At 39.4% G+C, this 23,219-nt stretch overlaps 1 protein-coding gene across 2 annotated transcripts in view; it reads right to left on the bottom strand.

Moving 5' to 3' along the window:
• Window positions 1-1,300: 1,300 nt before the first annotated feature.
• The window catches only part of camk2d1 (calcium/calmodulin-dependent protein kinase (CaM kinase) II delta 1), an 88,306-nt gene continuing 66,387 nt past the window's right edge, over window positions 1,301-23,219 (bottom strand). For both annotated transcript variants that reach the window (XM_061066026.1, XM_061066027.1), the window contains exons 9-18: window positions 23,023-23,117; window positions 22,703-22,825; window positions 22,526-22,609; window positions 22,163-22,205; window positions 20,394-20,431; window positions 13,650-13,698; window positions 5,931-6,006; window positions 5,724-5,818; window positions 3,751-3,979; window positions 1,301-2,864 (exon numbers count right to left, since the gene is read on the bottom strand). In XM_061066026.1, the coding sequence (XP_060922009.1) occupies window positions 2,861-2,864; window positions 3,751-3,979; window positions 5,724-5,818; window positions 5,931-6,006; window positions 13,650-13,698; window positions 20,394-20,431; window positions 22,163-22,205; window positions 22,526-22,609; window positions 22,703-22,825; window positions 23,023-23,117 (836 nt within the window). In that variant the 3' untranslated portion in view covers window positions 1,301-2,860. The remainder of the gene's footprint in view (window positions 2,865-3,750; window positions 3,980-5,723; window positions 5,819-5,930; window positions 6,007-13,649; window positions 13,699-20,393; window positions 20,432-22,162; window positions 22,206-22,525; window positions 22,610-22,702; window positions 22,826-23,022; window positions 23,118-23,219) is intronic.

Here is a 23,219-nt window from a genome sequence, read left to right as displayed (position 1 = left end):
GAAATCCAACCAAGCTTGTAAGATTAGACCACGCCTCCTGCAGCAGTAGCACTTGTGGAATTGTATTGTGTTCAACAATATACAGTAGACAGAGCAGAGAATGAGCTGCACTTTACCATTAATACTTTAAGTAGATTTACTTAGTTTTACTGACACGATAGTGCTTGTTCATTTTGGAAATTGTTGGGTTTCTCTGTTATATTCACAGATAAATCTTTCAGTCAGCAATGCACACACTGTAGCTCCTATATCCTTCACATGTTTAAAATAACATGAATATATGAACCTGTGTATTATTTGAATAGCTTGTATTGAATGCACAATAACGGGGTGGCTATGTTTATACATGGCACTAGGCTCAAAATTAATTTAAAACACAATTATATACAATATATATAATAGGGGTTCACTGCTCCATTTCTCCATCAGTCTTGGGGTCCTTGGCCTGAAAAACATTGAAGACCCCTGCATTAGTGTATTATTAATGTTAACACCTTACCATGCTGACATTCAATGCTTTACTTTACTGTGACATTTAAAGTTTCAGTGGGTAGAATTTAGTGACCTCTAGTGGTGAAGTTGCATGTTGCAGCTGAATACCACTCAACTCACCGTCCCCTTCCAAATATGAAAGAGAACCTGAGTAAACCTTCATTGGTTATAAAACTCAAAGGGGCTAAGTTTGTCCAGTCTGGGCTACTGTAAAGACAAGGGGGCCTCTGTAGAGAGGACTCGCTCCTGATGTAAATATAAAGGGCTCATTCTAGGATAAAGAAAACAATTGTACAATTTAGATGAAACACACTATTGAAAACATCACTAGGAATATTTTATATTCAATTTCTGCCAATAGATCCCTTTCACCTAAATATGACACACTGGACCTTTAAAGCCTCACTATACTATGATGTTAAATGCCGTATTATACTGACATTTAATGCCTTAATATTCTATGACATTTAATACCTGACTATTCTATGACATATATTTTACTTGTAACTGTAAATATTAAAATTCCAGACCCAACAGTTCCCACAATGAACAGGCACTTTGGTAACTGGAGAGAAAAACTCCCCCATTAACTGGAATAAAAATGTGGAAACGAGAATAAGTAGGTAGAATAATAATAAGCATGCAAGTGTACATTGATTTGTGTTAACAATAGATCTCCTTACTGTATGAGATAAATAACAGAGGACCTGATACTTTTAGAATAGTTCATATTATAAACACAGCTTAAGAGGCAGTTAAAACAGTAGAAAAAGAAGTTGATAAATAAATAAAACCAGCACAAGTCAAATCATTTGGCAGAAATCACACAATTTATTTGATATATCTTAAACATACATTAGGTTTGTCCCATCATTGCAACATTATATACCAGTGTCGTATTGGGAATTTCAATGCATCTTAAGATGATAGAAAAACAATTGTGGTGTTTGTGGAACTTGTGATCACACAGAAGAATGTTAAAAAAAATTTGGAACGATTCAGTGATGTCATTACTCGTATGCTTGTAAGCAAAACATTAATATGCTGAACCCAAATTCTCAGTGAACCCTGTGACTCCATTTGAAAATGTGACTGTTTAATTTCCCTCATTTTGAAATTAAATTAATTAAATTCACATTAAAACCTCAATTTAAGTGTTTAAATATAAACCTGTAAGTGATGCCTACAATCCCCAACAGTGACACTAGGATAACATAATTATAGACACATATCAATGACTAAAAGAGAATGGTGATGTGGAACTTCGACCAAATATCCAATTGCTAACGGCAAAAATCAACAGGAAGTTGCTTCCTGAACGAGTTTGAACATGATTCTACGTCAGTCCTATCCAGTGTAAAATGTGGCGCTATAAAACATTGGCATGGAAATATTGAGCAAACATTCCAGGTGAAATAAAGGAATAACATCAATTAGGGTACTTAAAGAAATGCAATAATAATAGTAATGACAAGTGGAGGGACAAGCATCAGAATCACAATATAAAAAGTAAACAAAACCAAATAGAAAAACTGATAAAATTCACATAATTTGCTCTGTACTGTATGAAAATACGATTGAACTGGCGAGAGTGACAGAATGGCCCTTAAGAAGTATACGCAAATTTCTAGTTAAGTTTACCTTCTATCACAAGAGGCTCCACAAGAGGAGCTCCGAACGCACAAAATAAAAAACACCCCTTCCAAATGATTTTCCTGTTTTAAACATGTAGTAAGATTCCTAGTAAGCATACTTAATGCAGATGGATACTACAAAAGATAGAGAGAGAGAGCAAGTTACATCAATTACCGAAACCTATACATCACCGAAACAAAGCAAGCGTGTGTCTGCGCTATAGCAGATGGCAATTCTGAAAAGATACACGAGTAAAAAGCAGATATGTGATATATTGGTCTTTGTGCCGAAAGGCGAAAACATCACGATAGCTCATGAGTCCTCAATATGTGCAATATTCAAATGACAAACTCTCACTACAATGACAACTGGAAGTTTCACATATTCGACCAGCCTCTTAAAAACCAATCAACTGGCGCCTCTGAAAATCACTTCTATTTAAAAACGTACTGATCTAAAAAAAAAAACTCAGCGTATTGAAACATGTTGCGGATGGAAAGATCCGGAAATGAACACCGCCACGCACTCACGACAAAATGATACCGTTAACGATTTCTCTCTCAATTGCCCCCCCCCCCCTAACGTGTACAATAATCTTCAGTCGAGCAGCGACAATATGTAAACAACACACTGAGAGGGCTGAGCTCTAGCTGTTATGGGCAGGGATTGGCTGAGGGGTTCGATGGATTCTTGGTAGGCGGGGTCTCGTCAGCTGCCGTAGCAGATCTTCAACTCAACTGGAACAGAAAGGGCATGAGCATTAATACGTGCATTAAATACTCAAAACAGGTGAAGCTGTCGTTTTTCCCATGGAGAATATGAAGGTGTACCCAGTAACAGTGATGTCATTTATATGAGTGCACATACTTAATAATTAAATTATTGGCTAAGGCAGAGGTCTTCAACAGGGAGGTACTGCAGGGGGGTCGCTAAATGTTTGGTTGATTAGACAATTTTTTGTATTCTTTGATTTTTTTTTCGAACCAATTTTTTCCCCACAAATTTGAATGTCTTTAAATACACATTAACATGCATCCAACATATTGTGAGGATGATTTGACCCTCTGCCTGACAACCTCCATCCATCCAAGGTTAGATAAGTTGTGTGCTACCCATCAGGGTCCGACATCTCACTAATGTGGGAGTATGTGTTCCATCCACAGATGGCTTGAGGATTCACTGTCTCTTCTAAATCTATGTTTAAAATAAAAACATGAATCTGTGAATTACTTTAATAGCTCAGTGTTGTATGCAAGATGTATGTTTATACATGTCAGTGGCATGGCCACCCTGTACCTTGCACATGTTTAAATTAAAAACATGAATATATGAACCTGTGTAATATTTGAATAGCTTAGTATTGAATGCACAATAACAGGGTAGCTATGTTTATATATGGCACTAGGCCCAGTTTAATATAAAACACAATTTTAAACAATATATATAGTAGGGGGTCCCTGCTCCATCTCTCCACCAGTTTGGGGGCCTTGGCCTGAAAAAAGTTGAAGACCCCTGGGCTAAGATGTAAAAGTTTGGATTTACGATAGGCAGGAGAAGTTATTGTTGTTTTTACACAGAGAAAAGAGGACAAACAGAGCGGCAGGACGCCGGAGGGCAACTTACTTGGTGGGCACGGTGGGCGAGCCGGAGCGGTGGAAGTGGATGTTCTGCCACTTGCTGTCGCGGCGGTGCCAGATGCGGGTCTCCTCCGACTGCATGGTGCGAGGCATGCCGCCGACGTCGATGTACTGGGTGAGGCGGATGTAGGCGATGCAGGCGGCCTCGTCCCCGATCAGGTGGACGTGGGGATTGAGCAGGATGGTGTGGATCGGCTGCTTCCCCTTAGACAGAGCTGCAGAGGGAGACAGACATGAACAGGAGGCTAACACTGTATAAGTCGATTGAAGAGCCGGTCTGATTTACAAGGTGTCTCTGTACATAAAAGGGATTTTCTTTGCTCGACTTGAAAAATAAATATTGGCAAATGTATTATCTGACTTTTCCCAAATATCAGTGTCAGCTTTAAAAAAAAACCGCCAAATTAAATGCTGAGCTAGATGGGGCAATAAAAACGAGCTGTGTGTGTAATCATCTGTGCAGTGAGGGATTACAGTAACATTTCAGGTCAACCATTTTTTGTTCTACCTTCACTTGGGTTTGTTTACAGCAAAGCTCTGCACAGAAATGTGTTCCTGTATCCTCCTCACATAAACTCTCTTCATCAGCGTTGGTTCTCATCAAAGCATGATGAGCTCATTCAACTAAGTGTATTCTTGAGTTTTTAGTACCATGACATTTCATAGACTACTTCCAAAGATCACAGCTACTAATCACTTTAACATACAAATATTCTGCATTCAATTAAAAGTTTTCCACAGAAGAGCTGAGAGGAAAGAGAGACAATGTTTCCAGGGTTTCTTCCCATCTATTTATTTTACGTTTGGCAAAAGAGGGATTTTCTGTCAGGAAGTGAGAAAACATGTAAGATTTAGGTGAAAGGGATTTATTGGCAAACATGTAATATAAAATAATCCATGTGATGTTTTCAAAAGTGTGTGATCACCTTAAGTGTATGAATTGTTGTTTTCTTTACATTACTTTGTATTTACATCGGGAGCTGGTCCTCTCTACAGAGGCCACCATGTTTTTTACAGGTTTCCACAGGTTCACTCTCATGTTTGGAGGAGGAGTGTGAGGTGAATTCAGCTGCAACATGCAACTCCACCACTAGATGTCACTAAATCTCACACACTAGTTAACTCAACCAATTTTCTCCTGACTTTTGAAAGCGTCAGTGGCAGAAGGTCTAATTCAAAATAGTTTTTGCAGAAAGTGACACGAGACATTAAATGTTATATAACCTAAAACTAAACATGAGGCCAAAATGTTTATTATAACAAATACTATCTATTAGGGATTTTGTGGGTAATCATCATTTCATCATTTAACTGATTCCACAGATGAAAATAAAATACAAATTATACAGCCAAAAAGAACTGGCCTCTTAGGGCGTCCATAGAGTATTCTTCAAGGACGCATTATATTTCATGAATACATGGATGACTCCGGTTTATCCTGTTTACATTGTTACATTAAATCAAATTCTGCCGAGGTGCTTGTGTTCTTTTTACATGTGGGTAATGTGCTTTTATTTGTTCTGTATTTATGTTACGAAGATGCCAACAGAATATTCAGATGAGCCAAGTGATTGCTTTTTGTAACAAACACAAACATTTTTACACATGGCAAGAATTTCTACAGCATAATAAAATAATTCCATTAAAAACAAGAAAGCAATCTGGCAAATATAAATCCTGACTGTCCCTGACTTTGGAACCAGACTCAGAATTAATTTCAAAAACTGTTTTCTATCATTTAAACGGATGGGGAGGACTTTGAAACCTCGTAAAGAAATATTCATATCTATTCAAGTAAACACATGCTGTACTGTTCGTGGTATCGAACACGTTTCAAGTCGTGGTTTTCATGTCATGGCTTTGACATTGTGAGAACCACAAATCAAATTGAAGTCGAAATAAAAATCTAAAAATAACATTGAAAAGTACCTGACACCAACTGAGACAGAAATTTGTTACCGTTCTCAAAGTAGAAGCGGTGGAAGTCGGTGCCCTCCACCAAGTTTCCCAGGGCCTCGGGCTCAAAGGACGTGAGGCCGGGATCACAAATCTTCCTGAAAGAGAGCACGCAGGCAGGAAACGGTCACGTTAATGCAAAGACTGAGAATATTTGATGTTACGTGTGGAAATGATTCGTATTTAAATAATGAAAACAGTTGAACTGACGTGTAGGCCTCAAAGTCTCCGTTGTTGATGGCCTCAATCAGCTGCTCGGTGACTTTAATGATCTCCTGCTTCCGAGCTGAGAGACAAAGACAAAGTTAGATTTGCAAACAAAACTCCAGAGGAATGTGAAGAGAAGCACAAATTAATGCTAAAAGAAATTAGTGTGAAACATGAGGACGACACCGATCCAACATCACAACATTGGTACGTTCAGGGAAAGAAAGAGACACAAACTAAATTAAATAGACTCAGTATGAACGAAGGAAAGACTGGGAGGAAGTTAGTCGGCATGGATCAACATGGACGACATTAAAAATTACCTTTCATGCTAAGTAGGTAAGCTAGGAGACAATGAATGGAAAGAATAAGTGCGGTTGTTGAGGCTTGATAAAAGTATAACCACTACTGACACTTAGAATATGGTAAATGAGTGGTAACATGGTGGAGTCAATGAATGAGAAGGTTATACACACGCACACACACACACACACGCACACACGCACACACGCTCGCTCGCTCGCTCACTCGCTCGCTCACAATCCACTTTTACCTTCCTCAGTCTCCAGTCCACTGTTGTTACCAGCGAGCTGAACACTTACAGTCCGCTGCTGTCGGAGCTGCTGTGCACTCATCCCCTCCACTGACACCAAAACCAAAACACTAACAGCCAGGAGGTGAAACATGTTCCCATCTAAATACTCCCTCTTTGCTCAGGACTGAAACTGGCAGCTCCAGCAGGTAAAGACACGAAACACGTTTAGACGAGAGAAAAAACAGAATACCCCACTGTGATTGGCTGGTTTTGTAGAAAGCCTGACGCAGGGAAAACACTGTTTATCCTCCGTGGACTCTGCTTTGCAAACGCTGCGTTGACCAGCTGGACAAGATAAGTTTGCTTATGTACACGAACAGAACATTTTTACGAAACAGTCCAGATAGCGTTTGTCCACAGTGACATTCCCCCCCACATGCTAAGTGGTTTAAGGTTCAATGTCTTCTTTTGGAAAGTTCCAACAGAGGAGAAGCCCCTGAGCCACGAACCAACACTAAACTGGTTGTCTGGAGGTTTTTACTATAAAGAGTTTGAATAGTGAGGACTGCAGCAAGTGTATATATCTACATCTATACTTCTGTCCTTCACGGTAGAGGGATCCCTCACTTCATGCTCCCCCTGAGGTCCCTGTGTTTTTTTTCTTAACCTTGGTGGAGGGTTAAGGGCAGAGGATGTCACACCTTGTTCAGATTGTTAAGCCCTATGAGGCAAGATGTGATCTGTGGTTATGAGTCTTGCTGCTGCTCTCCCTATATTTATCTTTCCATGACAGGACAGAGAGGTGCTCTCTCCGTCTTGGGGTTTCCACTTATGCAGGGAGGTCCCAGAACAGAGTCATACTGCAAAATGTAGGCTGATTCAAATGAAGATTTCTTTGATGAGAGTAGTCCTGACTGAAAGAAAATTTGGTTGATGATTCATATTCAGATATTATAACTAGTTACCCACAGATTACTTTATTCAGTTATAGTGAGCAATAACAAATCTACTTATTTCAATACTTTACATTAAATAGGACTACTATTTGCATAACTTTTTTTTACTATTCAATAATAGTAAGTAGGATTCTGTAATGGAAAATGTCTCCAAATAATTGAACTGGTTATGTGGGACTTGAAATACTTGTGTAATACATAACTATTTCTAATTTGAATGAATTGTTCTACTTATAGTTGCTTCACAATGCACCAGTTCACACCAACTTAATCCAAATAAAGCTTATTATACTGCAGAAATGATAAACACATTAATGTCTATATAGTACACACTGAAAGTAAACTTGAAACTTTTCCATACAAAGGCTACAAAACAACCCTCAATTAACTGCTCATTTAAAGCTAAGAAGAAACAAAGGATATAGTAGGCACTTACAAATTAAAAAGGACAAAACACCTGAAAGTCTGTGTCACTAATCCACAGCTTCAACACTGTTAAAGTCCTTGCAGATCTAAACTAGGGCCACAACATGTGAGGAAGGGTCACACACACAGTCTTCTGATCTGAGGGGGTCAAAAGCCATCTCCTATTGAAGAGAAGTCAATCAATCAATCAAATTGTATTTGTAAAGCCCATATTCACAAATCACAATTTGTCTTATAGGGTTAAAGAAGTCAGGGTGTTGTGACGGCTCCTGACCGGCCTGCAGGGGGTGCTATAAGACAGCAGTTCTGCACTCACATAGTTTAGGTGTGGTTCAGTGAAGCTACACAGGAAGTCTGTCAAGTGAAGTGTGGCCCTGCCACACTTGCATAGTGATCAACATGCATATTATTAAAGTACAGTTAACAGACTCAACTAAGTTACACTAATTTATTAACTACATCTTCTAATTTCAGGACTTCCGAATTTCAGAAATAAGTTGCAGTTTTACTTCCTGTTAAAATGTGTTGTATATCAGGATAGGCTGAAGCTCACAGCTTCCCCTCTGCGAATTAGAACTTACACTGGGATTTGGTGGGCAGGGGCAGCCCATGCTGGGGGCCGGGCCCCTGTGTGGGGGTCTGATGGGGGCCGCAGTACCATATGGTAGGTTGGTCAGAGAAAAAGACCAGGAAGGAAAATATGAAGAAGAGGAGCAGGTAGGCAGCCACCAGTGCCAACAGGATGTACTTGACGAACTCCTGACCACTGGGCCAGACGCTAGGAGAGTACCAGCAAGAGGAGGAAGAGAAGGAGGAAGAGGAGGAGGAGGAGGAAGAGGAAGAGGAAGAATGGGAGTGAGATGAGGAGTGGTCTAAATGCTTCAGGTGGTAGATGGGGGGACAAGAGGATGGAGAGTGTGCTGAGAAGCAGAGGTTGAAGGATGGAAGGAAATGAAGACCAGCATGTGGACACAAAAGGAATGAGGGAAAAAGTGAAATGGAAAAAATGAAAATGTGAAATGAAGTACACATGAAAAGCAGGAAATGACAATGTTCAGAATAATAATTTCTTTCCTTAAGCTGAGAACAGCTCAGCTGAGAACAGCTCAGCTCAACGGGTGGAGGGAAGATGATCAGGTAGACAAAAAAACAGGGATGTGAGATGATCCATTTTCTCATAAGAACAGCGATGATGCAGCAGCCTCGCAGGTTATTAAAGGAACATTCCAACAGTTTAGGAGAGAGTCGCGAAAAAGATTTGTTTGAGTGTCGTCCACCAGCACAGAGGGAGGTGTAGCAGTCCCTCCAGGATGTCACAAGTTCAGTCTTTGGATAATGTGAAGGTGGCTTTGCACTTTTGTCAAATTGACGCAACTTGTCTACAGATTTGACCAGCTATCATATTGTCATAGAAGTTCTGAGCACAAACCACTGAAGCACACATGGATCAAGAACCAAAGTCACTTCTGTCCTTCTGCTTGTGAAGATGCAGACATTTGTGACTGAGGTTCTTCACCAATAGGGGAAACGTGGTTCTGCACTGCTACATGGAAAGCTTTCACACAAACAGAGTAGAGAATAACACAGAATATGATAATACACATTACCAGACTGAAAGAAACGAGCTGAATTATATTAAATAGGCCTGTTAGTGTTTGTGTGTTAGAAATCACAAAGTGAGAGATACACTTGTTTGTGTGTCTGTTTGGAGACTCCTAAGGATTAAAAAGTTCCCAATCGAATATTGTGTGTGTAAGGTTTCTGATTTTTAAAGTGTCAAAATATCATGTGGTGCGACCGTCCGGCCATGACTGCTGCTGTGAAAACCTCTTTGAAATGACTCAAAATCTATTCCAAATAATTTTCAGCCATATTTGGCATGAATTCTCTTTTGTAGTCCTGTGCAAAATTGCAAAGCATTTGCATGTATATTTCCATCAAAGTATACAACAAACTTTGTTCAAGAAATTAACAATTTGGGACTTTGATGTTGAAATCCATTCAAAGACAGGAAGTTGCGTCATAAACCATTTTGCCAAGGACCAATGGAAGCAGCGACAGGTTTGTAACTCTCTCTCAAATGTGGAAATAAATAGCCATTTTCACAGCAGGTATGTTGCCACATTTGGATAACATGTTGTATGACCTTTTGTGCTGACCTAGTTTGTTTCCTTAATGTGTAAACTTTGACTGAATTAGAAAATATCATGTGGTGCGAACGAATGTGGTGCGTGAGTGTTTTACATATATGCCCTAGATTGGGAGTTTTGGGGCTTTTTTATATACAATTAATGAAGTACTTTATTTTAGTATTATTTGGAAAATATTTCTATGCAATTACAGTATTTTTTCCTAATATTTCATAAAGAACGGTTCATATTTAATTTGTACAATATCATACCACCCCAAAAATGTAACATGTAATTTTATCTCGGTTACTATGAATTTATTAGTAATTTATTATTTATTTATGTGTTTATTTATAACTGTTAAATTGATTTTACCAGATGCCACTTCCAAGCAAAATAAAAACCGTTTTTTTGTTTTGATCTGTTTTGTTTTATTGATGACAATGATGTCTATATATATATATATATATTTTTTTTTTTTTCTTTTAAATTATTATTATTTAATTTTTCTTTTCTGTTTGTCCCCTGGGCTGGGGGGGGGGGGGGACAAAAAAATGTCTTCATATACGTCTGTATGTATGACATTTCATTTTCAATTGTGAAAACAAATAAATAAAGTGGAAAAAAAAAATAAAATAAAATAAAAACCGCTGGCCATGTGCAGCGTGGTCATTCTGACTCTGTAGCAAGAGCGGAGAACCTTGCACGGAGAAGAGAAAGGTATGTTAAAACATTTAAAAACATGAAGTACATTTTATCTTATGTGTTTTCTATTACTGGACAAAATGCATATTTGCATTAAAATGTTCATCTATCATTAGTCCAAAATTACTTATTGATTTATGGCATAATATTACATATCTTTTTCAGCTATGAGAGAAATAAACAGCAGGGAGAGATACATTTGGTTGATGTAGATGTAGCACAAGAGCAGCCAGAAAATGGGTCATACCTTAACCCCAAATGGGACTTTATATTATTGAGAAATTGTAACAAAATTAAAGCATATTGAGGAATTAATTTATTTTAAGATAAATGACGGTCACACTACATGAGATTTTTAAGGCCAGGTCCAAGTTATCTAGATAAAAAACACTAAAATCAAATAATTTGACATTTTTATATGATTTTATGTGTACACATAATTTCATAATGTTTGAATAATTATAATAAATTTAATTTAAAATTGGCCTGTTGAAAATCCTATATGTCATTGACCCATATACATACATTTATAAAAAATGCAATTATTTTTAGCATTTTCCACTTTAAAAATTACCAAAACATCTCTTAGCTCTTTTAGATTCAGTATATTAGGCAACATATTTCCCTAAAAAAAATTCTTAAATCCTCAAGGATCTGTTGGATAGGATCTTCATAAGTCACATTTTAACAGAAATATATGTTGTTTGGTTAAACTGTATTCTCGTTCACCACTATTACATCAACATTAATTGATTTTTGGCCAATTGGGGCATGTGGTTATGTGATGCTGCCTGGTCTCACATTATGCATTGCGTTAACACTTGATGCTGGGCGGGCCCGACGCTTGGTGTTGGCAGGATCGTCAAAACGACAGCAATCACACTTTCATGCTTGGGACACACTTAGCAGGCTTTTAAGCTAGCGTTCCATGCTACCACCCTCAAAAATATGGGCTATACAAATAATATTTCATTGATTGACTATTTAAAATCCACAACCAGATAAACACACAAAGTTCACCAGCTGCCTCTTTCACATTAAGCTCTGCTCAACTTCCGCCATTCACAGCGCAAGCAAATAGAGCACAAGACAGTTCCACAACATATGTCTCCATTCCGGGCTATCACAGCTTTACAATGTGCTACGAACTTAAAACTTTGTGTTCTCAGCTTGTTGGTTTGTTTACCTGGCCCCCAGGTGACCACGAGAACATCATATTCATCATATAAATCTACACCACTGAAATGTGTGCTCCGTATGAAAGACATCACTTCTTCCACTTCTCAACCAACTTCCAGAAGAGAAGACACTGAGTGCTTTACAAAATCCATTTAGTATGGAAGAAATTAAACACTCTTAGGACACAGCCACCAGCCGTCCATCATACATGTAGGTGTTAATGAACAGCATATGTCCTCATTGCCATTCCTGCCACTAGCTCCACTGCAAGGGGACCACTGTTGTGAAACTCACAAAAAGATGTCATGATTAAAATTTTCCGCCTATTTCATAAAGATTTCTAAGCCTCTTTTCAAACTGAGAGTCTGATTGAGAGCACACATGTAAGACAGAAGAGCAGCTGTAATACAATATGTGCGTGAGAGAATAATAGCAGAGAGAAATGATTTTGGAAGGGGGGGACGGGACTATCTTATTTAAAAAATTTTAAGAAAGGGAACGCATCTTACTGAACACTATAATAAGAAGAGCAATTTCAGAGCCCTGATGAATGAGGTTACTGGAGCATTGAGGGAAAGGACGATCCCGTCAGCCATGAACAACAATGGAGGCCACTATAAAGGGCATGAAGCATGTCTGTTAATGGACCTGTGTACAAACTGGAAGTATGGATGCGCACAGAGCAGGAACGTGAGGAACGTGAGGAGCCCCAGGAATGGGAAAATGCTTTGGAAGATGTTAAAAAGACGGAATAACTCTAATCTAATTTGTCTGATAGATTCTATGCTCTATCAAAGGTCGCTGCTGTAGAGAGTAAAATCACAACACACAGAGGAAAGGCACACAATCACAAATCAATTACAGACCCTGGTCGAGTCCAGCTGAAAATACTCAATTCCCCGATAAGACACACAAAGGTCCTTCTTGCAGTTCCTGTCTGTTGTTCTACTATAAGCTTTGATGTGCCGGGGATTTAAGTGTCTGTAAACTTACACTAAACAGTCCAACACTTTGTTTCCTGTAGTTCAGTCACAAAGCAGTCAACACATGGGACCTAAACTCTGCTAGAAGCCTATTTATGCTACAGAGGATTGAGACCTGAGCACTATGCAGTTTATTAAAAAAGTATCTCACAATAAAACTGCAAATGTCTGGAGTTTATGTTTCCTTTGAAAGTTCAGAATTTCCAGAACAAAGATACTGGACTAGCATTCAAAAAAAGTTAAGGCTGGAATACAGAGTGAATATTTGCCCTTGGGCCCCAAATGTGGGTGTTTTCAGGCCCTTCGTGTCTTGGACCCCAAAGCAGCCTAATCAGTGATTCAGTTGGTGGTTATTTGGTCATGTAGCTATTCGAAGGTCCCACCTAAAATTTTGGATTTCACACATCAGTACTGCGTAGGCTGTCTATTCACATTATCTATTTCAAATGATTTTTCTGATTGAAATAAAAGTGTGCTCCACCAAATAACCACAAACAGTAGGATAGGGGCCACAGCAAGGCCCCATGGCTCAGTCCAAACATGGTTTCATCACATGGTAAAAAATAGGCAGCATGGACAATGAGGGATGAAAGATGTTGACAAGACAATAATACAACATGCAAGATATTCATGCAATAAACAACAGAAAAGAGGGTGCAGTCAATAAAACTGTTAGTTCCAAAACTAGCAATAATTAGAATCAGTAACCAAGAGAGGGAAAAATTGGTGGACAGACTTTTACTGAGGTGCAAGGGAGCAGTCCTGCTAACAGAGTGGTGCTTTGTATTGGTTGGTCCAAACCTCCCTACCTCTCACGTCCTCGTCCTCGATGGTGGTGTTGGCGCTCTCGCTGGACTCCTGTGAAAGGACGCATAAAAAGGTCAGTGAGGATAACCAGGCAGACGACAGACGTGCTGAGGACATGAGGGACACAAGAGTTACAGCAGCTCCTGTTGCTGAACTCAGACATTCAACAACATCTCTCCACAGAACAGTTGGTCAAATTGGCGATGAAAATGGGTCTGTGATGTAATAGAAGTTTACTATAGGTTCGTATTTTGGTGGGGTTTGCTTTTCTTTATGAGTTTGAGCATTACCTGTTGGTTTGTTAGTGACCTGTATGACCGCTCAAGCTTAATGAACTGTCTCAACTTCATCTCAGCAGAGAATACAATCTTATAATTGAATGTGCAAAACACATGCATCTTTTTTCTATAACCAGTTTGTCTATTCTACAATACTTTTAACAAAATGTAACAAAGTAAAGAATGACATGGGAACATTGTACAAGTGTTGACAAGAATAAAGACTAAATTTACCAGGATTTTCCATATCTATTTTCATCCCTTTGACACATACGTAACATTTTATGTTACACAACACATTACTTGTACAATAGATGAACAAATATCAGATTTTAACAAACACACAGGGTAAACAGAATATTGTACTGGTACTTATGAAGGGCTTAAAAACAACTTAAAACACACTTGGACACTCTTACTATGCACAGACACCCATTATGCTTAACTATGAGCAACAAAACCATCATGTCACTGCACAAAGCAAAAAACACAAGCATGCACATATTTTCTCTCTTATGGATTATACATTATAATGTAGATCCATATATAGAAGCAGAAGAAACTCCAGGCTACTCTGTAAAGGATTTGGCTTGAGAAACAGCTTTTCGAATCCTCGGTTGCATGGAGTACGTTATATTCCAATAACATGCATAATCCCACTGTCACACAACGGCAATAGTGACTGTGATGCTATGATGACAACATCAGCACACGCTCGTCAAATGTCTCACACTCTCTGCCACACAAGATCTTACAAAATTCAGAGCAAAACACAAAACTGTAAACATGGATGAGCATTATTAGACATGCAACAGTTTATAACAGCATGCAACCCAAGTCCCATGGCCCCTTGTTTTCTCATTCGACAAACGGCACACACAGCCTCAGACTATCTGACCCACTGTATACCTTGTTTCCGTCAGCTGGGTTGTGGATTACAGTGGTTTGAGGCTCCTGATTTGAGAGGTCGGTGCAGAACAAAAGTGGGTTAGGGGAAAAAGTTGGACAGGAAAACACTTTGCAAGGAAAGGACATAAAAGTTGTGAAGGAAGTAAGGGTAACTGACGTATTTGCCATTAGGGGAAAATTAAGTTGGAACAGAATCACTACAGCATTCTGCAGCATACAGCCAGACGGGATGTTACAAGTTCTGACTATTCCATGAACTTCAGGTACAGAACATCAAGTATTTCACCACAGATGATTAACTTTCACCCAGCACTGACAACAAGATGGCAAAAAACTGACATGAAACACAGACACCATTGTAAATGACCCGCTATATCTGCCTTTCCTGACATCCAACATTCTTCTTGAAGCTACAACACCCGCGACGGTTTCAGATGCAAGGCAGAGCAATCACACACAACGTTACAGTCACATCAAACATGAACCTGTAAAGGTCAAAACAATATGTGAGATGTTAAACAAATCTGAAAGGTTAACAGAAGCTTCCCACTCGCAAGTATGCTATTGCAAAACTCTTTGCTGTACACCGGTGCTGACTAGCCAACTGGCACTTCATGTGCACTGTAGTTTGAATCAATGGTAGAAAGCTAAATCCTTAAAGGAAAAATGCATAATTTTGAGGCATAGACTCATTTGTTTTCTTTCCAGCAGTAGGTGGAGAAGTTTGATATAAATGTTTTGTCCCTATGTTCAGTACAGAGTGGGAGGATTGCCCATTTGTCAATTTCAAACAAATCAACCTCACAATGGGACCAAAGCTGGAAGATAAAATGCAGTGTTAATTACTGCGTTGTAAAGGTGTTAACTGTCCCTCATGTTCCAACAAAACACAATAAATGCTCAAATTTAAAAAAAATGTAAAGCTAGGCTTAAAGCTCTGTAGTATTCTATGCTCGCTAAAAGTGCAAAAGCAACAGATTAAGCTTCAGGGATTGACTTCATATTCTCATATGGCTACTTGACTCAGTCTCACCTGTAGCAACAGTGCCTTAGAGACATGCAATGGCCCCAGTACTGCCATTACAGTCATCAACAACAAAGGGGAATGTAGCCCATGTACAGCAATATGGAAGTGCAATGAAGCCCCCCCCTGCGTGTGGACAGCTCATGCTACACACCCAGCAAAGACATATGAGGTCCGAAAGTTTTAACAAGAAAGAAAAAAGACCCAATCCCCATCAACAATAAAGAGAGATAGCTGTAGAATTCCACCGAGCTGAGTATTGAGGACAATGTTGCTGACAATATGGACAGATGGACAGTTAGACGGAGACAAACAATCATGCAGCAATGCCGGCAGTGAGGGCAAGCAGACAGTGTACCAGAGAAGGAGTGGGGACAGGCTCTTTGGGGCTGGTGACCACATTGGCCTTGTTGTTGATCTGGAGGGACAGAGTGGACAGACAGGTAGACAGGCGGGACAGGGCAGAAGTGACAAGGCTTAGTGTCCAAACACTAATGCGAGCACCTGCTGTGGTGGGGAAAAGTGGAGCATTGTGCTCATGAGTTCCTGTCGGCGACTCACACCTGTTTGATCCGACCAGCACAGAACAGTTCAACTTCAGTTTTTAGTGCGAACAGGTCGAGCAAATCAACCACTTTTAATCAAACTCAAAGCAGTCCACCATGAAAAATACAGTGAAATGATAATTAATAAATAAAAATATATATAACATACTACACAAAGTGAAGAGTTGATAAACCAAGTTGGAGATCTCTTATCACGGGCCCGCATCCAGTGTTAGACATAATGACAGTGTGAAGCAAACCAAGTGACCAAGTTACTCTGTAGAATTCAATTCAAACTGTTCTCTATGAGACCTGGATAAGGGACCTGGCAAGAGAATGATGAGTTTTGTGCGTTTTTCTGGCAAAAAAACAACTGTCCCTTTTCACAAGAATCTACATTGAAGTTCTCATTTGACAGATTTATTACTTAGCACAAGGATCCACGATTGAACGCATGAGGAGATTACATGCCATATGGCTGAATATGACACGTAATCCCCTCACAAAATACACTTTGACAAGCAACGTATCTGAAGCCATGCTAGCAGCTCTGTGAAGCTTTATCAGTGCTGTTTTTCGGTTGATTGCTACCATCAACATGCTCACAATGACAATGGTAAATGGATTTGTATTTTATATAGCGCTTTTCTAGTCTGATGAAGACCACTCAAAGCGCTTTACAGTACAGTTTCACATTCACCCAGTCACACACACATTCATACAGTGCATCTACTTGCAGCACTTTGTTATTCTATGGGGGGCTATTGAGGGTTCAGCATCTTGCCCAAGGACACTTCGGCATGCAGATGGTTCAGACTGGGGATCGAACCGCCGACCTTCAGGTTGGAGGACGACCACTCTACCCCTCAGCCACAGCCGCCCAATAATCACAATAGTGACATGTTGATGTTTAAATAGAAATGTTGACAACCTTAGTTTAGCATGTTAGCGTGCTAAAATGTGTAAAAAAAAATTTGGCCAAATACCATTGGAATACATCTGATGTTTCAGGGACTTTTCACTCTGAACCAAAAATACCAGCCTTAGGTTTAAAGTAGATAAGAAGTCATGAGATCAATTACGTCATCCCAAATCCATCCAAAAGAAATGGGGATGTTTCACAGGATGAATTAAAATTTCAGATGAGCCGGTGGCTTTGAAAGATTAAAAGGTAGAGGGTCAAAGAAAGAGTCAGGATTGTTCCTCTGGGGATCAGACATGTCTGCAATAACAAAACAACAACAAAATCCCAAAAACAGGAACGCTAATAACCTAATTGATGTGTGTTCCAAGACATGCAATGATGAAAACTAAACAAGACTCATATTAACAGATGAACACCAGGTAACAGGTTCCACAATTGTTTTTCTTCAAAACAACATGCTGGACTAACAGTATGAAGTGCTAATCTGCTACGAGCTACTATGATATTATACTAAAGGTAAAACATTATTTTACTTGTAGTACTACAACACCATGACAGGTTGTAGTTTTTTTCCCCATCAACTCAGAACGTACAAGGAGGAGGGTCAAATCTAGAAATTTCCAGGTTTGTACTTTGTTTAAAAAGAAATAAAGAGTCTGTAATTTCTCTAAGTTTTTGCTTGAAGGCTGGGGATGCACTATATGAAGCAAACTAAAATTGAAAAAACTACCTGATAATCACAACTTTCTTTACTTTACAGTTCAGAGCAAGTTGGTGCTTTTTGTTTTACACAGATGGTGTGAAGTTTGTGTTCTCGTATTTGGACTCTTTCAACATCAGTGAATAAATGGCATTGATTTGTGAGTCTGAAACCAAACTCCTGCACTGGATAATGATAACGTTTCTGTATAAACCTTCCATTTGTATACCCAGAGAAAAACACAATGACCAAGCATCAGTATGCCTGCTGATAATGACTAAAAGTCAAAATGATGAATACATGTCTTTGCCAAAGGGACAGACTGATTATCTGTCTCAGGTAAAAGATTAATTTAAAACAGAACTGTTATCACTCATAGTCCCATCTCCTCCTGTTTACAAAAATAGAAGATAAAAGACTTTAAGTGGATTGTCTCATCAGCTCTGCGTTGCCACAGACACAAAGTGTTATAGTTGGGAAAGGTGGATAAATTAACCACTTGGGCATTAAACATGATTGCTGCTGTTTAACAAGATCAGATCCAGGGCTGTAGTCAGGATAAAAAGCTATTGAGCTATGGCTCTGATCATTGAAGTCAGAGAGTTTAAAGTAGAGTCTGGATCTAGTCTGTAATCTGTGAAAACGCTACATATAGAGTTGGTATGTTTATACAGTCTGCTCAGTAAGTAAGTCCTCCCCAGCCTTTAGCAGTGTGCAGCATTTAAACACAAGGGCTTTTCTACAGCTAACTACCCAATGCAGGTGTCTGGATCTGGCTAGAAGCAGCAGCGAGCTCAGGCCTACCCTCAAATGTTCTGTACTGTCCGTCTTCCTTTTCTACGTTGAGCAGCCACACCACGACAAAACAGAAATGAATCTGAGTGTGACTGTGCAACCAACACTCACATACACACATAATACCTTTTTTTAGACCATATCCTGAAAAATGCACCCAGCAGGTTAAGTGGCTGTTGCAGAGAATAAATCCCTGTATCAAATAAGGCCACAATAATTCCACTAGTCATGTGGTCAAAACTGGTCTTAAAAAATAAAATCACATTAGCATTTGTATTACCTGTTGATCACAAACTGCTGTGATTAAGCCTAGTATATTCAGTAGATTACCACACACACATTTGGGAGCAGCAGCAGTGGTGTATTTGGATTATACAGGTGGGGCAGTTGAAATGACAAACAGTAATTATTGTGACTGAAAATGCAAGACCGCCGCCACCAGAAGCTCATCAGAAGAAGAATAAGAAAGACACATTAGTCATTCATGCATCTCTGATGAAAGAGGAGAGAGGAAATCAGTTGAACCAGAGTTACAATCAACATGGAACTTGGAGAGCGAAGGGAGAACAATTCTTTGTAGATTCACCACACACTTACTGAAAAGCCTCACTCTCATGAACCTTGATTCCTCCAGATGTCAGTTTTTTTTATTTAATTTATTAATTTATTTTTAAATAGAAAAGGCTCTGATGCACTGTTCACCACCTGCTCAGCACCAAACATCAGACAGACAGTCAGAGAGCAGCTGGGGAACAAAGTGGAGCTTTTAGCAGCTGAAGCACCAGCTTTAAACTGTTGTGCGTATTAGCATTTATGTGTTTCCCTCCCTTCCTTGTCATACACAAGTGCATTATCTTACATTTACACTTGAGCACAATGAATAAAAAGGTGATGTGCCCTTAACTCACATGAATAAGATCAGCTGTGGCCAGATTTTGTTAACTATTTTCTACAACACAAATAGCCCAGTAGAAATAGAGGACTGTGAATTATCCACATAATTGTCTGCACTTCAGAGGTATCAGAGGCAAATATTCTCAATAATACACACTTCTATCCTAGTGAGGACACCTAACACTAACAACCTAACTTAAACCTAATTCTAACCCTAACCCCCCTAGTCTTAACCCTCGGAGTAATGTCCTCACTTTCCAAAAATGTCCTCACTCCGTGCTTAAATTTGTCCTCACAAAGATATAAGTACAAGGGACACACACACACATTTAGTCATCACTTATTCCAACAGTTTCCTCATATCAGATAACAAACAGATGTTGCAGAAGGGGATCATTGTTGAGAAATGTGTCACATCCACTTGGGAAAGACTAATTTCCCTGCTGCACCCCAATCTCCTTTATTACCAAGGCTGTAGTGTGGCTTTTTGTTCATAGACAATGCTACAGAATTTGAGAAACAACACTTAAACAACATATTTAAAGTGAGGCTAAAGCTGCTGAAGTGCAGTAGAAGGTACAGATCCATGTAAAAACAGTAGTACAGGACATGTAAGCTTTCTGTACAGGAAATGAGAGGAGCCAAGTTTGAAGAGTGAGATTGAAGCTGGACTTACTTTGACACCGTCCGTCTTTTTGTTCAGCAGGCTCTTGGCTGCTGTTGAGAAAAAAAAACAAAAAAAAACAATGGAAGGAACTGAGTTGCCAGTTGGAACACATGCACACACACGCACACGTACACACACAATGTGTATTCATATTTGGCCAATTACATGCGACCTCAGACAGGGCCCTGTTAGATTTGGAAGCAGAAGAGAAAAATGCAAATCAAGCCAGGAGATGAAATGAAACTTAGTGAATTAGTCTGGCACATGGAATTAGATTCATCAGATGAGACTACAGGCTAGATACTGACAGCAGTGCTGAGTAGACACCACAAAACTGTCCAGGGAATTGTCTCTTTAACTTGTCTTTTTCCTATTATTCCTTCCCTGCCCACTTTCACTCGTGCACTTATGTGTCTTATCTCAAACACACTACAACATACAAACACTATTTAGTTGAAGGGGGAGTGAGGTGAAATTATATGAAAGGAGTTTATTTTCTAAGTACTGTTATCTATAATTCATATTTATTCGGTCAACATGCAAGCACAGTTGGAGACAGAGAGGATGATGGTTGCAGGAGAGCAGAATGTGTTTGTTTTTTGTGCATCCTCTACGACAGTTAGGGGTTTTACTGTCAAACCACAGACATGTGCATGTTTACTAACTGACAGCAGCTTTTCTGTGACATCAGGTCTTTTAGCAGCCATACTGGAGGAAAATGTTTGCGAGAGAAATGTGAAAAGGTGGATAGTGTTAAAGTGGCCTACTGTGATAACTGGTCTGTGGAGCTTAGATGAAATGATCTCATCAGGTGGAGGTGTTTATGATTGTTTTGTTCAAAAGCCATGACTCAAAACCAGTTTAAAATCCCCACGTAGAATGTATTTGATATTATCCACTGTTAACAGTACTCTAACTGCGTTTAATTGTGTCTTCACAATTAAACGCTTTTCACCCCAGTCTATTTTTTTGTTTTTTATGCAAAAACTACTTCATGGATTTCCACGAAACTTGGTGGAAGGATGGGGCATGGGCCAAGTAAGCGCCATCAAAATTGGGTAAAGATCCAAGAATTTTCACTTCCCAATTATCTGCAGTTCAGAAACAATGGAATTTGAAGATATTTATGTCTGAAGCTGTTTTACCTACAATATGGCTGCACACAGAACGTCTTCGTCAGCTGAAAGCCGTATACTGGTGCTTTAGTAGACATGACATGCCTCAGAACCAAACCTGACAGTAGTTTGACACTGTGAAGAAGTGTAAAATACACAGAGGACTCTTACCTTATATACGAGTTACCACACAAGAGGGGGAAGGAAGAAGAACAAAAGTAAACACTGACGGCATGTTTGCACTGACATCGATTGAAGGTAGGCAGTTTAGACGTTACAAATAATAGAATTAACATGAAGGAAAAGACCATAAGCTTGCCTGTCATTTGTCATAAAGAGAAAATAATCAATACTGCTGGACTCAGTTTGAATGGTTTGCCCTTTAAATGGACCTGAAGATAGGACTTTATCGATCCATGTGGTCATTCATTCTCTGCTGAGAGCAGATGATAAAAGAGGATGGATGAAGCTTAACAGGCTCTAAAGGCCAGAACAGTTTGAAAAAACAGCAGCTCTCAAGAGAGCAGAGTCTTTAACAATATGTAGATATGTAATGTAACAGAGACAGAAGCAAAAGAGAAGCTGACTTCAGTTTGGGTATATTTCAGATTGTAATACTAAAAGCAGTACTGGTGTCACATGTCATAACTGGATGATTCCTACCTGAGAAGTTGCGAGTGGCCAGCATGGTGGTCAGGATGGCACCCTGTGGATGAACAGAAACTTTATGACCTTAATGTTTACAAAAGACTTATGAAAAGACTGAGGTGACCGATGTTTAAGAATAAAAGACTTCAATCAATCAATCAAGTTTTATTTGTATAGCCCACATTCACAAATCACAATTCGTCTCATAGGGCTTTAACATGGTGTGACATCCTCTGTCCTTAACCCTCAACAAGAGTAAGGAAAAAACTTGTTCGCTTAACTCTCCCAAAAGTGCAAAAACTGAGCAATAATTCTTCTTTCCTAGAACAAAAAACAGGGGTTGCCTCATCTTGTCTAAAAGCACTTGTTGTCACTTACCTTGAGTTTCCTCCTGGCGTTGAATTTCTTCAGGCACTCCACAGTCTCCTGTCTGTGCATCATTGACGCCACAGTGGAGCGTTGCTGTAAACAGTAAGGAAGTGCTTTTATTTATCCGGACTCAAGGAGGAGAAGACATGAACATGTACGAGTGGGTGTTTGTGTCTGGAGACGTACGCAGATCCAGGGGTGTTTGAGTGCGTCTGTGGCAGTGACTCTCTTGGCTGGATTAATGGTCAGCATCTTGTTGATCAGGTCTTTGGCCTCTGGAGTCACCGTGTCCCACTCGGGTGACGGGAACTGTTAACAGAGAGACGCCACAGAAACCATTTACAGTGTCCCACCACCCAGGTCACCTGACCTCAAGTGAGTTCATCTTTGAGAGCAAGTGACCATTGGTGCTGACTTGTGATTAAAAAACTTTCCTGTAAGAAATTGTATCATGTATCATTGATAATGATACAAGAGAGAGAGAGAAGAGTTACTATACAACTCACATCATAAGCGCCAGCTTTTATCTGCTGGTAGAGTCTGTGCTGGTCCTCATCCCAGAAAGGTGGATATCCCACCAGGAGGATGTAGAGAATCACACCTACAAAACACACACACACATGCACACAATGTGTGTTAGTACTTACAGATGTCCAAGCAGATGCTCAGAAATAAATATAGCAGAAATGAATTTAAGACAGAA

This window comes from Limanda limanda, chromosome 22 (genome assembly GCF_963576545.1).
Source record: "Limanda limanda chromosome 22, fLimLim1.1, whole genome shotgun sequence".
NCBI classification, from domain to species: domain Eukaryota; kingdom Metazoa; phylum Chordata; class Actinopteri; order Pleuronectiformes; family Pleuronectidae; genus Limanda; species Limanda limanda.
This window is presented reverse-complemented; position numbering and strand designations above follow the sequence as displayed.